The sequence below is a fragment of the Hyla sarda genome, chromosome 4 (genome assembly GCF_029499605.1).
Source record: "Hyla sarda isolate aHylSar1 chromosome 4, aHylSar1.hap1, whole genome shotgun sequence".
Classification (NCBI taxonomy): Eukaryota; Metazoa; Chordata; class Amphibia; order Anura; family Hylidae; genus Hyla; species Hyla sarda.
The window spans coordinates 218,924,683-218,939,457 of NC_079192.1; the positions used below are offsets into that span (position 1 = coordinate 218,924,683).

At 46.0% G+C, this 14,775-nt stretch overlaps 1 protein-coding gene across 1 annotated transcript in view; it reads left to right on the forward strand.

The window, feature by feature from the left end:
* The window catches only part of CDHR3 (cadherin related family member 3), a 109,344-nt gene extending 101,267 nt beyond the window's left edge, over positions 1-8,077 (forward strand). The window contains exons 19-20 of the mRNA XM_056569857.1: positions 4,796-4,844; positions 7,492-8,077. Of these exons, the coding sequence (XP_056425832.1) occupies positions 4,796-4,844; positions 7,492-7,841 (399 nt within the window). The 3' untranslated portion in view covers positions 7,842-8,077. The remainder of the gene's footprint in view (positions 1-4,795; positions 4,845-7,491) is intronic.
* Positions 8,078-14,775: the final 6,698 nt, after the last annotated feature.

Genomic DNA, 14,775 nt, shown 5'->3' on the forward strand with positions numbered 1-14,775 from the left:
GGCAGGAGGTGGATCCTCTGTGCCAGAGAGGGATTGGCGTGGACCGTGCTAGTGGACCGGTTCTAAGTCACTACTGGTTTTCACCAGAGCCCGCCGCAAAGCGGGATGGTCTTGCTGCGGCGGTAGTGACCAGGTCGTATCCACTAGCAACGGCTCAACCTCTCTGGCTGCTGAAGATAGGCGCGGTACAAGGGAGTAGACAGAAGCAAGGTCGGACGTAGCAGAAGGTCGGGGGCAGGCGGCAAGGTTCGTAGTCAGGGTGGATAGCAGAAGTTCTGGTACACAGGCTTTGGACACACAAAACGCTTTCACTGGCACAAGGCAACAAGATCCGGCCAGGGAGTGCATGGGAGGAGGTCAGATATAGTCAGGGACCAGGTGGAAGCCAATAAGCTAATTGGGCCAGGCACCAATCATTGGTGCACTGGCCCTTTAAGTCTCAGGGAGCTGGCGCGCGCGCGCCCTAGAGAGCGGAGCCGCGCACGCCAGCACATGACAGCAGGGGACGGGAACGGGTAAGTGACCTGGGATGCGATTCGCGAGCGGGCGCGTCCCGCTGTGCGAATCGCATCCCCGACGGCCATGACAGTGCAGCGCTCCCGGTCAGCGGGACCGACCCGGGCGCTGCGGAGAGAGAGACGCCGTACGCGCTCCGGGGAGGAGCGGGGACACGGAGCGCTAGGCGTAACAGTACCCCCCCCCCCCTTAGGTCTCCCCTTCTCTTTGTCCGGTAACTGCCCCCCCCGGGATGAGGACACCGGGAAAGGATGGAGGGATTCCTCAACGGCAGGCAGTACAGCAGGAGTGGGAATGGGGAGGGAGGGCAGAGGGCAAGGCCTGGCACGGGGCAGTGTGACACCAGGACGAGGGCCACGAGGAGGCACCGAGGCTTGACTGACTGGACTGGGAGGGGGGGAGAGGCACTTCTTAAGGCGGGCAGAGTCCATAACGACCTTAGGGAGACCGGATACAGGAGGAACCACAGGGTCACGGCAGGGAGTACTGGGAACCGGTTTAATGCAGTCCTTGAAGCAAGAGGTACCCCAGCTCTTGATCTCCCCTGAGGACCAATCCAGGGTTGGGGAATGGTGTTGAAGGCAGGGTAGTCCAAGGAGAATTTCAGAAGTGCAATTGGAGAGGACCAAAAACTCAATTTTCTCATGATGAGGTCCGATGCACATTAGGAGGGGCTCCGTGCGGAAACGCACGGTGCAATCCAACCTGGCTCCGTTGACCGCGGAAATGTGGAGTGGCTTGACAAGACGGGTCACCGGGATGCGGAATTTATTCACCAAGGACTCCCGAATAAAATTCCCAGAGGCACCAGAGTCCAGGCAGGCCACGGCTGAGAGGGAAGAGCTGGCTGAAGAAGAAATCCGTACAGGCACCGTGAGACGTGGAGAAGCCGACTTAGCATCAAGAGACGCCACACCCACGAGAGCTGGGTGCGAGCGTGCGTTTCCCAGACGTGGAGGACGGATAGGGCAATCCACCAAAAAATGTTCGGTACTGGCACAGTACAGAAAAAGATTCTCTTCCTTACGGCGATTCCTCTCTTCCAGGGTCAGGCGAGACCGATCCACTTGCATGGCCTCCTCGGCGGGAGGCCTAGGCGCAGATTGCAATGGAGACTGTGGGAGAGGTGTCCAGAGATCTAAGTCTTTTTCCTGGCGGAGCTCTTGATGCCTCTCAGAAAAACGCATGTCAATGCGAGTGGCTAGATGAATGAGTTCATGCAGATTAGCAGGAGTATCTCGTGCGGCCAGAACATCTTTAAAGTTGCTGGATAGGCCTTTTTTAAAGGTCGCGCAGAGGGCCTCATTATTCCAGGAAAGTTCAGAAGCAAGAGTACGGAATTGTATGGCGTACTCGCCAACGGAAGAATTACCCTGGACCAGGTTCAGCAGGGCAGTCTCAGCAGAAGAGGCTCGGGCAGGTTCCTCAAAGACACTTCGAATTTCCGAGAAGAAGGAGTGTACAGAGGCAGTGACGGGGTCATTGCGGTCCCAGAGCGGTGTGGCCCATGACAGGGCTTTTCCAGACAGAAGGCTGACTACGAAAGCCACCTTAGACCTTTCAGTAGGAAACTGGTCCGACATCATCTCCAAGTGCAGGGAACATTGCGAAAGAAAGCCACGGCAAAACTTAGAGTCCCCATTAAATTTGTCCGGCAAGGACAGGCGGAGGCTAGGAGTGGCCACTCGCTGCGGAAGGGGTGCAGGAGCTGGCGGAGGAGATGATTGCTGCTGAAGTTGCGACTGAAGTTGCTGCACAATGGTGAATACTTCCGACAGCTGGTGGGTTAGATGGGCGATCTGTCGGGATTGCTGGGCGACCACCGTGGTGATATCAGAGATATAAGGCAGAGGGACGTCAGCGGGATCCATGGCCGGATCTACTGTCACGATGCCGGCTGGCAGGAGGTGGATCCTCTGTGCCAGAGAGGGATTGGCGTGGACCGTGCTAGTGGACCGGTTCTAAGTCACTACTGGTTTTCACCAGAGCCCGCCGCAAAGCGGGATGGTCTTGCTGCGGCGGTAGTGACCAGGTCGTATCCACTAGCAACGGCTCAACCTCTCTGGCTGCTGAAGATAGGCGCGGTACAAGGGAGTAGACAGAAGCAAGGTCGGACGTAGCAGAAGGTCGGGGGCAGGCGGCAAGGTTCGTAGTCAGGGTGGATAGCAGAAGTTCTGGTACACAGGCTTTGGACACACAAAACGCTTTCACTGGCACAAGGCAACAAGATCCGGCCAGGGAGTGCATGGGAGGAGGTCAGATATAGTCAGGGACCAGGTGGAAGCCAATAAGCTAATTGGGCCAGGCACCAATCATTGGTGCACTGGCCCTTTAAGTCTCAGGGAGCTGGCGCGCGCGCGCCCTAGAGAGCGGAGCCGCGCGCGCCAGCACATGACAGCAGGGGACGGGAACGGGTAAGTGACCTGGGATGCGATTCGCGAGCGGGCGCGTCCCGCTGTGCGAATCGCATCCCCGACGGCCATGACAGTGCAGCGCTCCCGGTCAGCGGGACCGACCGGGGCGCTGCGGAGAGAGAGACGCCGTACGCGCTCCGGGGAGGAGCGGGGACCCGGAGCGCTAGGCGTAACATTCACCACTTCATGCTCTCCTTTTGACTCAAGGAAGTGCCACTGAGGCCAGTGATTGCCCAAGCAGGGACTTCCTTATGCAAGAACTAGTAAGCAGAAAGAAGCGGGCACCATTCAAGCAGCATTATACGTTTTATTTTTATTTTTTTGTTGGCCCAGCCAATAAAAATGTTGACACTTTTGGGGACACCAATATAATTATATTAAAACAACTGCACCCTATGCTTTTTATATTTGCTTAGTCCCACAGAAGCAGCTATTTGCTGATTTAAACATTATAAATAGTTGAATGATCTAAAACAGAACATGCTTTCTCAGACAGTGAACCTCTATTCTTCATGGCTGTGTCTGGTTTAAGAGTTTAGAGCTATAAAAGATAGGAAACATGATATCTGTGTATAGATCTCAGAACATGGGAAACATAGGGAGGTCATTTGATTGCTTGATGAAATGAATTTGGGGGTTTATCTGTATTTGTATTCGGTTTGTTGTACTTATCTCTACTTAACAGTAAAAATGTGATCATTTATTTTCCCACAATGCCTTAGTAACACCACAATTCAATGTCTGATAATTAAAGGTTTCCAATTCCATGTATAAATGGCCGAACCCAACACTATTGTGAAGCACATTATAAAGGAGAACAATTGTAGAACAGCATTACATACTGTAATAAGGAAAAGTAGAAATCAAATGCAGGAATTAAAATGCATTTACCGTATTTTTCGCCGTATTAGACGCACTTTTTCTTCCCTAAAACTGGGGGGAAAAAGGCGAATACACCCCTATCGCGGCGGTCCCTGCGGCCATCAACGGCCGGGACCTGCGGCTAATACAGGACATCACCGATCGCGGTGATGCCCTGTATTAACCCTTCAGACGCGGCGATCAAAGCTGACCGCCATGTCTGAAGGGAAAGTGACACTAACCCGGCTGTTCAGTCGGGCTGTTCGGGACCGCCGCAATTTCACCGCGGCGGTCCCGAACAGCCCGATTGAATAGGCGGGTTAGTGCTTACAGGACACCGGGAGGGACCTTACCTGCCTCCTCGGTGTCTTTTCCGTTCAGGGATCCCCTGTATGGCCGGCGCTTTCCTTCCTTGTCATCACGTCATCGCGTACGTGCGTCGGCGTGCGTAACGACGTGATGGCGGCGACGGAGAGCGAGGATACCAGGCCGGCAGCAGAGACGTTCCGGAGCGACTGGGACACGGCGACAGCGATGGAGCGACATCCAGGGCAGCAGTGACGGGTCCGGAGCGGCGGGGACACATGAGTATTACCTCCTATGCAGTGGTCTTCAATCTGCGGACCTCCAGATGTTGCAAAACTACAACTCCCAGCATGCCCGGACAGCCAACGGCTGTCCGGGCATGCTGGGAATTGTAGTTTTGCAACATCTGGAGGTCCGCAAGTTGAAGACCACTATTGGGTTCAAAATCTTTATTTTTTTAGATTTTGCACCTATAAATTGGGTGCGTCTTATATGCCGGTGCGTCCTGTAGGGCGAAAAATACGGTATATAAAGGGGTAATAAAGATGTGCTACAGGAAAACAACTTAACCAATGGAATAAATGAATAGTAATGGACCCTGGGGAGTCTGCATCTCTTTTTGTTACAAAATCAGTATTATTTTTATTATTATTATTATTACTACTACTACTACAGCAGCCATCTTGTTTATTTTACAGGAAATGACCAAGCTTAATACTGTCTTTGATGGTGAAGCAGTAGATCCAAGTAAGTTATTGATATTACCTTTATTTTTGTTTACTATTTAGAGATGTAAACTTTCTCTGCTGTTTCTAGTACAGTCATAAACTCTCTATGTCATAGCCTGTGTGATGACAGACAAAAATCTTTCCCTAGCTGTGTCACTGTGGAATAAGAGTCTGTACCACAATACCACAGTGTTTACCAAGCGCAGTCCTCAAGTGCCCCCCAGAGGTCATGGTTTAGGATTTCCTTAGTCTGTCATGGGTGATAAAATGATAAGCAGTGCACCAAGCATCACCACAAGTGTTCTCTGTATAGGATATCCTCAAATCATGACCTGTTGGGGGTATTTGAGGACTGAGCTTGGGAAACACTGCAATGCCAGACACAGCCCATAGGCATAAATGACACTATTTCTCACAGTAAAGATACCTCTTAAAGGGGTACTCCGCCCCTGGCATCTTATCACCTATCCAAAGGATAGGGGATAAGATGTTAGATCGCCGCGGTCCCGCTGCTGGGGACCCCGGGGATCACTGCTGCAGCACCCCGCTATCATTACTGCGCAGAGCGAGTTCGCTCTGTGCGTAATGACGGGCGATACAGGGGCCGGAGCAGCGTGACGTCATGGCTCCGCCCCTCATGACATCACGGCCCGTCCCCTTAATGCAAGTCTATGGCAGGGGGCGTGACGATCGCCACGCCCCCTCCCATAGACTTGTATTGACGGGGGCGGGCCGTGATGTAACGATGCTCCGGCCCCTGTATTGCCCGTCATTACGTGCAGAGCGAACTCGCTCTGCGCAGTAATGATAGCGGGGTGCCGCAGCAGCGATCCCCGGGGTCCCCAGCAGCGGGACTGCGGTGATCTAACATCTTATCCCCTATCCTTTGGATAGGGGATAAGATGTCTAGGGGCGGAGTACCCCTTTAAAGTGCTTTAGGTTCTTGGAAAGGATCAGCTTAGCATATTAGCATATTACGGATTCAAATACTTTTTTTTATAAAATAAAATAAATAGGTTGTTATGATAAACTTGAGGTATAAGTTAATAATTTGGACAAAATACACATAAGCAACATCAAGGGTCCTCAATGTCTTGCCAATCCCTGAACTAGCATTACAAATAGGATCACAATTACTTAGAATCAAAGAAAAGTGGCCATGGTTACTAGATACTTTTACAAAGGTAGATTCAAAACCTATTCCCACCATGATGCAGATTAGCTACAATGCTGTATGCAGGTAAGTAGCACAGTTGCTGATAAACAGCTACTTGCCTGCTGTTCATGAGGGGTAAGTAGCTACCAGACCACTTTGATCTCCCCGAGAACATAAGGATTGAGCAGGTAAGTTTGTGTAGGTTTCTTTGTTGGTTTTAATTCCCTACAATTTATTTTCCACAGTATTTACTAATGTTTCCCTACATTTTCCACTTTCCCTACACTTTGCTTTTTTACACATGCTCTGATCTGTAGGGTTTTCCTCATCTCAAATCCACCACATTTTATGTGGAAACCTTAGTAAATATGTTGTTTTTTTGTGAAAATGTCGGGACCACGCCCCTTTTCCCGGTGGCCACGCCCCATTTTAGGGTTTTCTTAGCAAAATGGAGAGTTAGTCGGGTTTTTTTCATTTCTGGCGGATATTCTGTTGCAAAATCTGGCGCAGACAGAATTTCGGGCGCACAGCCCGACAAAACATGTCGGGTTTGCAATAGTAAATGAGGGCCCATGTTCAGACGATCCCTCCAAAATCAGCAGGTTTGACCAAAATCAATCTAATGCGCATGGCTAGCTTTAGTCTTAGACAAAAATTACATGTTTTATCAGTTCATTCAAGTCTCAAAAAATTGTATAAAAAATCATGACACTTAAAGGAGTACTCCGGCCCTAAGACATCTTATCCCCTATTTGAGGGATAGGGGATAAGATGTCTGTTTGTGGGGGTCCCGCCCTGACCCCTCAATGCAAGTCTATGGGAGGGGGCATGGCGGCCCTCCCACAGGCTTGCATTTAGGGGGTGGAGCATGATGTCACAAGGGGGTGGAGTCGGGAAGTCACGATACTCTGGCCCCGTGGTCGTAAGGCTTCAGGCACAGCTGAGATAGGTGGGTGATGTATGAGAGATTGCGGGGGTCCCCAGCGGTGGGATCCCCGCGAACAGACATCTTATCCCCTATCCTTTGAATAGGGAATAAGATGTCTTAGGGCTGGAGTACCCCTTTAAATAGCAGCATCAAGTTTACATCTTCTTTTTATTTATCTTTACCGTGAATGATACTATTTAGTGTCAAATCATCAACTGCCAGGCTTCCTCCCTTGTGCCCTTCCTCCCATTTGCCCATGTGGATGTCGTGGAGTTCCCTATGTAAGAGCAGTGCCTGCTCTAGGGCACCTGATCCAACTAAATTACATGTAGCGAAAATGAATGGCCAGGCATAGCTTTCCCCATGGCCAGCATACTTTTAACCGACGATCCCTTATGCATTGACATTCTATAGTTGTGTACATTATTATATAAAGACTAAGAAAAGTTTCAAAAGATGACGTTGATCTTTAAGATCAAAGACAAGAGGAGCATCAGGACTGCAATAATAGAAGAGCCAATAGATTGTGTTTTACATGCAGAAAGCAGGATTGTCACTAAAGTCTGTGGTTGTTGCTTGTAGTTACAGGAAATGTCTATGAATACAATTCAAAGTCTGGAGCTAGACGATGGAAGGACACAAAGCAGCCTGTAAGTCCAGTGCCAGTCTCCCATCAGTTGCCAGTGAATCCTGTAGAACAAACACAGGTACCAGTACTGTCAAGTGGTACCCCAAATAAAAAGGTCAAAACACCTATAAGTACAGTTAAAGCAGAAGAAGCTACAGTGCCAGGAACACCAAGCAAACTGCAAACTCCTAAACCAACAACAACCAATATGGAGTCTGAAGTCAAAAGTCCTCTTAGCAGGTCTCCTCTGTCACCAATACATTCACCTAAAGTATCTCCTAAGATTCCAAAAACTCCCGCTTAACAAAATGAACCTTGTTAGCTTGCAACAGTATACCTCTCTGGATCTCTTATCACTTCAGCTGTTGACCGAGCATTGAGTGAAATACATAAAATGTTATTACCGGTAATAGCTGAAGTGTTTTACTTTGTATAGAATTTTACAGAACTATTGGAAACGTAAGAAACATTCAGCTCTATCCAGCACTTTATGGTATTATTGTACTTTTTACATTTTTTAAAATTTTTAAAATTTTTAAATACAAGCATATAAGCAACTATGTACTTATAATAATAATAGTAATTTATTATATATATATATATATATATATATATATATATATATATATATAATCACATTCTGATTTTGGTTGAAAGATTAATACAAAAAAAGCATCTACAATTTTCATATCTGTCCAATAGGACAACTTGCTGCTCCATGTACAGTACCTAGGGGAAAAATAACTTAATATGTTATATGTGACCCATGTCCTGGTACGGACTTAACATTCATTGCTCTCACCATGTACAGAAAAAAATATAACCTAGAAAGCAAGTCATTTTCATTTACACTTAATACATATGTCCCTACTGTAGTATAAATCAGACATATGTCCAATATCATGTTTGCCTCTTTTATTACAGTTTACAGTTCTGCTGTGTAGAAAAAAGACATTTACATACAGACCATCAACAAGTGGACTGCTTTGTTTTTAGAAGGAGTTTTGAATTCACACCAATATGGGGTAATAGTAGTCTTATGGAATTTAATAGGGGGTGAAATAGTGTTCTTTGGAGACAAAAGGGAATTAGATATATCAATCAGTTATACACACAAGGAAGACCGGTCTCCTTTGATACATTAAGGTTGCAGGCAGATTTAGAGTTAAATAAAGAGTTTTGGTTTGCACAGTTAAAGGGGTACTCCACCCCTTGACATCTTATCCCCTATCCAAAGGATAGGGGATAAGATGTCTGATCACGGGAGTCCCACCGCTGGGGACCCCCGCAATATAGCATGCGGCACCCACTTGTTTCTGCTCCGGAAGCGCTGGAGGGTCTGGGTCACGACCACCAGAATGGAAGTCCGTGACGTCATGACTCCGCCCCTGTGTGACGTCATGCCCCGTCCCCTCAATGCAAGTCTATGGGAGGGGGCGAAATAATCTATTGTGAATTTTTATTTGTTTGATCTTTGTATAGGTCTAATTTTGTAATAAGCTATGAAAAAGTGAAATAAAAATTAAAAAGAAAGAAAGAAAAAAGACTGCTTTGTTTTTATTTTTATTTTAACTTACATTTTTATTCATGGAGCTGCATGGAATATTTAAAATAAGTTTATTTATTAAAAGGCAGTTTATGTTATAATACATATTTAATATGTATTACAATAATATCAGAGAGAGAGAGAGAGAGAGAGAGAGAGAGAGAGAGAGAGAGAGAGAGAGAGAGAGAGAGAGAGAGAGAGAGAGAGAGAGAGATAAATAGTAGAAAATGTAGACATAGGACATTAATTAGACATTTTAGCTGGATTGGGCCTTGGTAGTTCCCTTCTTTTGCTACCAGTCACATTTCTTAAAGGGCATCGGTTATACAGCACAGAAGGGGAAAGTTAGAGACAACCATTGACATGTTACAATTCAACAATATAGTAAAACAATACTGATACTGTTTATGTACATAATCAGTTTATATATTGTATATTAATAATCCCATTTTGTGCATTTTCACTTACAAATGATAAATGTTTAGAGTTGTTTGGTAAGGATATAATGTGAACAGTCTAGATTGATACCATGTGATATGCACACAACACTTTGCATGAATTCATTATGGCGTATTTGTTAATGCCATTGCTCATTTCATATTTCTTTGTTGACTTGCACTCTTTCATCTTACATCCTTCTATTGTTGTTTGAATAAAGATACACATTTGTGGATGATTTTTGTGCAGCAATATGTGTTTGTGTATATAATTTAAAGCCCTACAATAGTTAAATAAATAGGGTGTACAGTAGATTAGTGAATTATGTGCCGCCGGTAAATGGAGTGTCTGCTGACATTTTATTCATCCTATTATAATCGTAAGTATCTAGTTTGTCTTGCCATCTTGTAAGCCTATGCTTGCTGCTTGCTGTTTGGAAATATTCAGTGAACAACGCAGCACAACAATAAGAGGAGTGATGGCATTTTCTAGAATAAAAGAAGTAACAAGTAATAATAAGATCAGGTTACCAAACACTAAATCCTTTTCAGTGAGTTGCTAGTACATAACTGCTCCACTAAGGACAGGCATATCCAGTTCTGTCTCTTCTTGGCTTTAAAGACATATGAGTCTATTTGATGTACTTGAGATTTAACACTAATGCTTTTGTTCCAGTGGCATGTACCTAAATGAATGCAGCCATTTAGTATGGACAGGCCAAGACGTTTAGAGCAGACAATAAGGGACTGTCTTATGTCACCAGTAAATTCATGTTCTTCCTCATTTGTTAAACATATATTTTTAGACAGCATGGAATATGCAAAATAAATGTATATTGTTAAAGACAGTACAATAGTTGAAAGGCATATTTTAAAGTGGTTATCCAGGAATAGAAAAACCCAGCTAATTTCTTTTAAAAACAGCTCCACGTCTGTCTCCAGGTTGTATGTGGTTATACAACTTGATTCCATTCACTTCAATAGAACAGAGCTGCAGAACCACAGCCAACCTGGAGACAGATGGGGAGCGATTTTTAAAGAAAGTAGCTCTGTTTTTCTATTCCTGGATAACTCCTTTAAAGGGTAGCTCCCACCATCCTCTTTTTTTTTTTTTCTGTCCCTGCCTATTGCCCATCTATCCCTAACCCCCTCCCTGCCTTTATTTTTTTTTTTTATTATCTTAAAAATGGCATTTTGTCTGCCTGGTAGTGTGCTCACTACCAGGCAGACTTCCCCAGCAGGCACCACGTCACTGATGCCTGCTGGGGGCCGAGTTCCGCCCATAGTTCTCAGGACAGGGTGCCTCCAGCTGTTTCACCACCACAACTCCCAGCATGCCCTGACATCTATTTGCTGTCAGGGCATGCTGGGAGTTGTAGTGGGGAAACAACTGGAGGCACCCTGTGTTGGAAGACACCCAGCCCCCGACCAATATCGCATCCCCCTCCCCCTCACCTGTGCCGGACCATGAGCGGGGGTCCGTAGCAAGCAACAAGTGTATGCCCGGCTTCCTGTCATGCCCGTACACTCTGGAAACTGTCTCTATGTTTCTGGAGGATTGAAAGTCCTCCAGAACCATAGAGAGAGTTACCAGAGTGTAGGAGCATGACAGGAAGCCGGGCATACACTTGTTGCTCCATATAACGCGCTCCCCGCGGCAATGAGAGTACACAGCTGCAAGGAGCAGTGAGGAGGTGGCGTATCCCCACTGGAGCCGGGGCTGTAAGCAGAGGTAAGAGCCATGTTCCTCCCTGCTGCAGGGAGAATATGCAGCAGGGAGGCAGCCAGTGTGAGAGTCCAGGGAGCCAATGCGCAGCCCTGGATTTCACTGTGCTCGCTCTCGCCTGTTTGATTGACAGGCGGGAGCGAGCACCGCAGTGACTGGAATTTCGACTCATTTGCCAGGCTCAAATGAGACGAAATTCTGTAGTGACGTCACTGCCGAATGCATTCGGCCACTAGGAGGGCGACCCCTAGTGGCCGAATTTAAAAGTGATTTTAAACTGGTTTAAAATCACTTTTTTTTATTAACCCCTTAAGGACCAAGGACGTACCGGTACGTCCTTGGTCCTGCTCTTCTGATATAACGCGGGGTTACACAGTAACCCCGCGTCATATCATGGCGGACCCGGCGTCATAGTGAAGCCGGGACCCGCCTCTAATAGCGCGCAGCGCCGATCGCGGCGCCGCGCGCTATTAACCCTTTAGCCGCGCGCTCAAAGCTGAGCCGCGCGGCTAAAAGTGAAAGTGAAAGTTCCCGGCTAGCTCAGTCGGGCTGTTCGGGATAGCCGCGGCTAATCGCGGCATCCCGAAAAGCTGACAGGACAGCGGGAGGGCCCCTACCTGCCTCCTCGCTGTCCGATCGCCGAATGACTGCTCAGTGCCTGAGATCCAGGCATGAGCAGTCATCCGGCAGAATCGTTGATCACTGGTTTCTTATGAGAAACCAGTGATCAACATAGAAGATCAGTGTGTGCAGTGTTATAGGTCCCTATGGGACCTATAACACTGCAAAAAAAAAGTGAAAAAAAAAAGTGAATAAACATCATTTAACTCCTCCCCTATTAAAAGTTTGAATCACCCCCCTTTTCCAATAAAAAAAAAACACAGTGTAAATAAAAATAAAAATAAACATATGTGGTATCACCGCGTGCGGAAATGTCCGAATTATAAAAATATATCATTAATTAAACCGCTCGGTCAATGGCGTGCGCGCAAAAAAATTCCAAAGTCCAAAATAGTGCATTTTTGGTCACTTTTTATATCATTTAAAAATGAATAAAAAGTGATCAATAAGTCCTATCAATGCAAAAATGGTACCGTTAAAAACTTCAGATCACGGCGCAAAAAATGAGTGCTCATACCGCCCCATACACGGAAAAATAAAAAAGTTATAGGGGTCAGAAGATGACAATTTTAAACGTATTAATTTTCCTGCATGTAGTTATGATTTTTTCCAGAAGTCCGACAAAATCAAACCTATATAAGTAGGATATCATTTTAATCGTATGGACCTACAGAATACATATCAGGTGTCATTTTTACCGAAAAATGTACTACGTAGAAACGGAAGCCCCCAAAAGTTACAAAACAGCGTTTTTTTTTCAATTTTGTCGCACAATGATTTTTTTCCCGCTTCACCATAGATTTTTGGGCAAAATGACTAACGTCATTACAAAGTAGAATTGGTGGCGCAAAAAATAAGCCATCATATGGATTTTTAGGTGTAAATTTGAAAGAGTTATGATTTTTTAAAGGCAAGGAGCAAAAAACGAAAATGCAAAAACGGAAAAACCTCCGGTCCTTAAGGGGTTAAACTATATTAGAGATATGTTGTAGTACTTAAGTACTACAACATATCAATTTTTTTATTTCATGACAGTGCCCATTTAATGCAATGTCTGACAAAGTTAGACCTCTGTACTTTCTTGACAAAGGCAGAATGGGGCAGCCATAACATATTTTTTTGTACAGCAACTCTAAAGCTTAAAGGGGCCAGTTAGTCGGAGCACTAAAAGCCATTGTCACCTGCTATTAGTGCCTAATAATACTGTACTGGGCTCTACTACACAGCGATTCTGTACTGCTGCAGTTGGGTGTACAAAAACTCTAAATCTAACAGGCGCCCATTAGGCTGAGCACTAAAAGCCATTGTCACCTGCTATTAGTGCATAATAATACTGTACTGGGCTGTACTAGACAGAGATTCTGTACTGCTGCAGTTGGGTGTACAACAACTGTAAAGCTAACAGGGGCCAGTTTAGGATGAGCACGAAAGTCACCTGATTACAGTGGCTAATACAGGTTGCGTATCGGAGCTTATTGTCCTCTCATAAGTGTAACCTGTGTGTACATAGCTGGTGTATGTTTTTTTTCCTGTACAACTAATTTCGCCTAGTTACTGTGAAAGGCCAGCCAAAGCTACACCCTTGTTTCTGTAGCCTAATACAGTTTTAAGCAGAGTGTATTGTCCACCTCTCATAAGTATAAACTGTATGTACACCTATGTGGTGTCCTTTATATATTTTCCTGTTAAACTAATGTGGGCCTAGTTACTGTGAAAGGCCAGACAAAGCTACACACTTGTTTCTGTAGTCTAATACACTTTTAAGCGTAGTGGAGCACATTGTCTTCCTGTCAAAAGTGTAAAATATATGCACTCAGCTGGTGTATAAGTATGTCAAGCAGAGAAGTGCCAGGACGTGCACAGAGTGGCAGAGGCCTAAATTCATCAGGCGCAGGCAGAGGTTGCAGCAGAGTAGGGGTGTGTGGCAGCAGGAGTCGCAGCGAGAGGTCTGAGCTCCTGGCGTCAGCTAGCAGTCATGTCTCGACCAGCAACCCAACAGCTGTGATTGATTGATTGGTTCACTCGGTCAGCTACTTCATCCCAAGTGACATCAATGGGTTCCTCAGACTCAACCCTCAGTTGGCATGGTCCTCATGCTTCTGCTGCCACCTCCAGGCTCTGTCATTGGGCCGCCATATGGTCTCCTCATGCTGATGCTGCCACCACCAGACTCTCTTATTGTGCTGCCATATGGTCTCCTCATGCTGATGCTGCCACCTCATTGTGCCGCCATATGGTCTCCTCATGCTATTAGCACATTAAGTGAAACTTTAAAATTTTAAAGCTATATAAAATCTTCAATTTAAATTTTACAAAATATCTTTTATCTTTTTAATTGTGAGGCCCTATGGTCTCGTCGGGCTGCTGTAACCTCTAGGCTCTGTCATTGTGCCGCCATGTGACTCCTTGTTATATTGGGTTTTGGGGTCATACAGTATTAGTTCAAAGTAAATGCTTCGGGCACCCGGGACATTAAACTTGTGAATCTAATCAAAATCTTAAATTTTTATTTTAATCTTCAACCCTTTCAATTGTGAGGCTTTCCGGTCGTCGTCATATTTTACCTGTGGAATTACCACAAGAATCCAATGAAACAGGTTGGAGCGATGACAATGAACCATAACTGATTAAATGAAACATTCACACTTTCACAGTCGGTGGGGGGGGGGGGGGGGTTCTGAGAGGCAAGGGCTGGAACAGGTGGTAGCTTGCCTCGCGAAGGACCGCCAGCTCGATTTTAAGATACAAGTACAAGCTTTTTCACTTTAGCCACTTCTAGCTTTCTGCGCCCACTTATCCAATGGCACAGAAGCTAAACGTGCTCCTGTCCAAGTGTCAAGTAGTACTGCAGTCCTTCCCTTTTCAAGTGGACACTCAGAGCATGGGGGTACGCTGAGAGGCAGGGGCT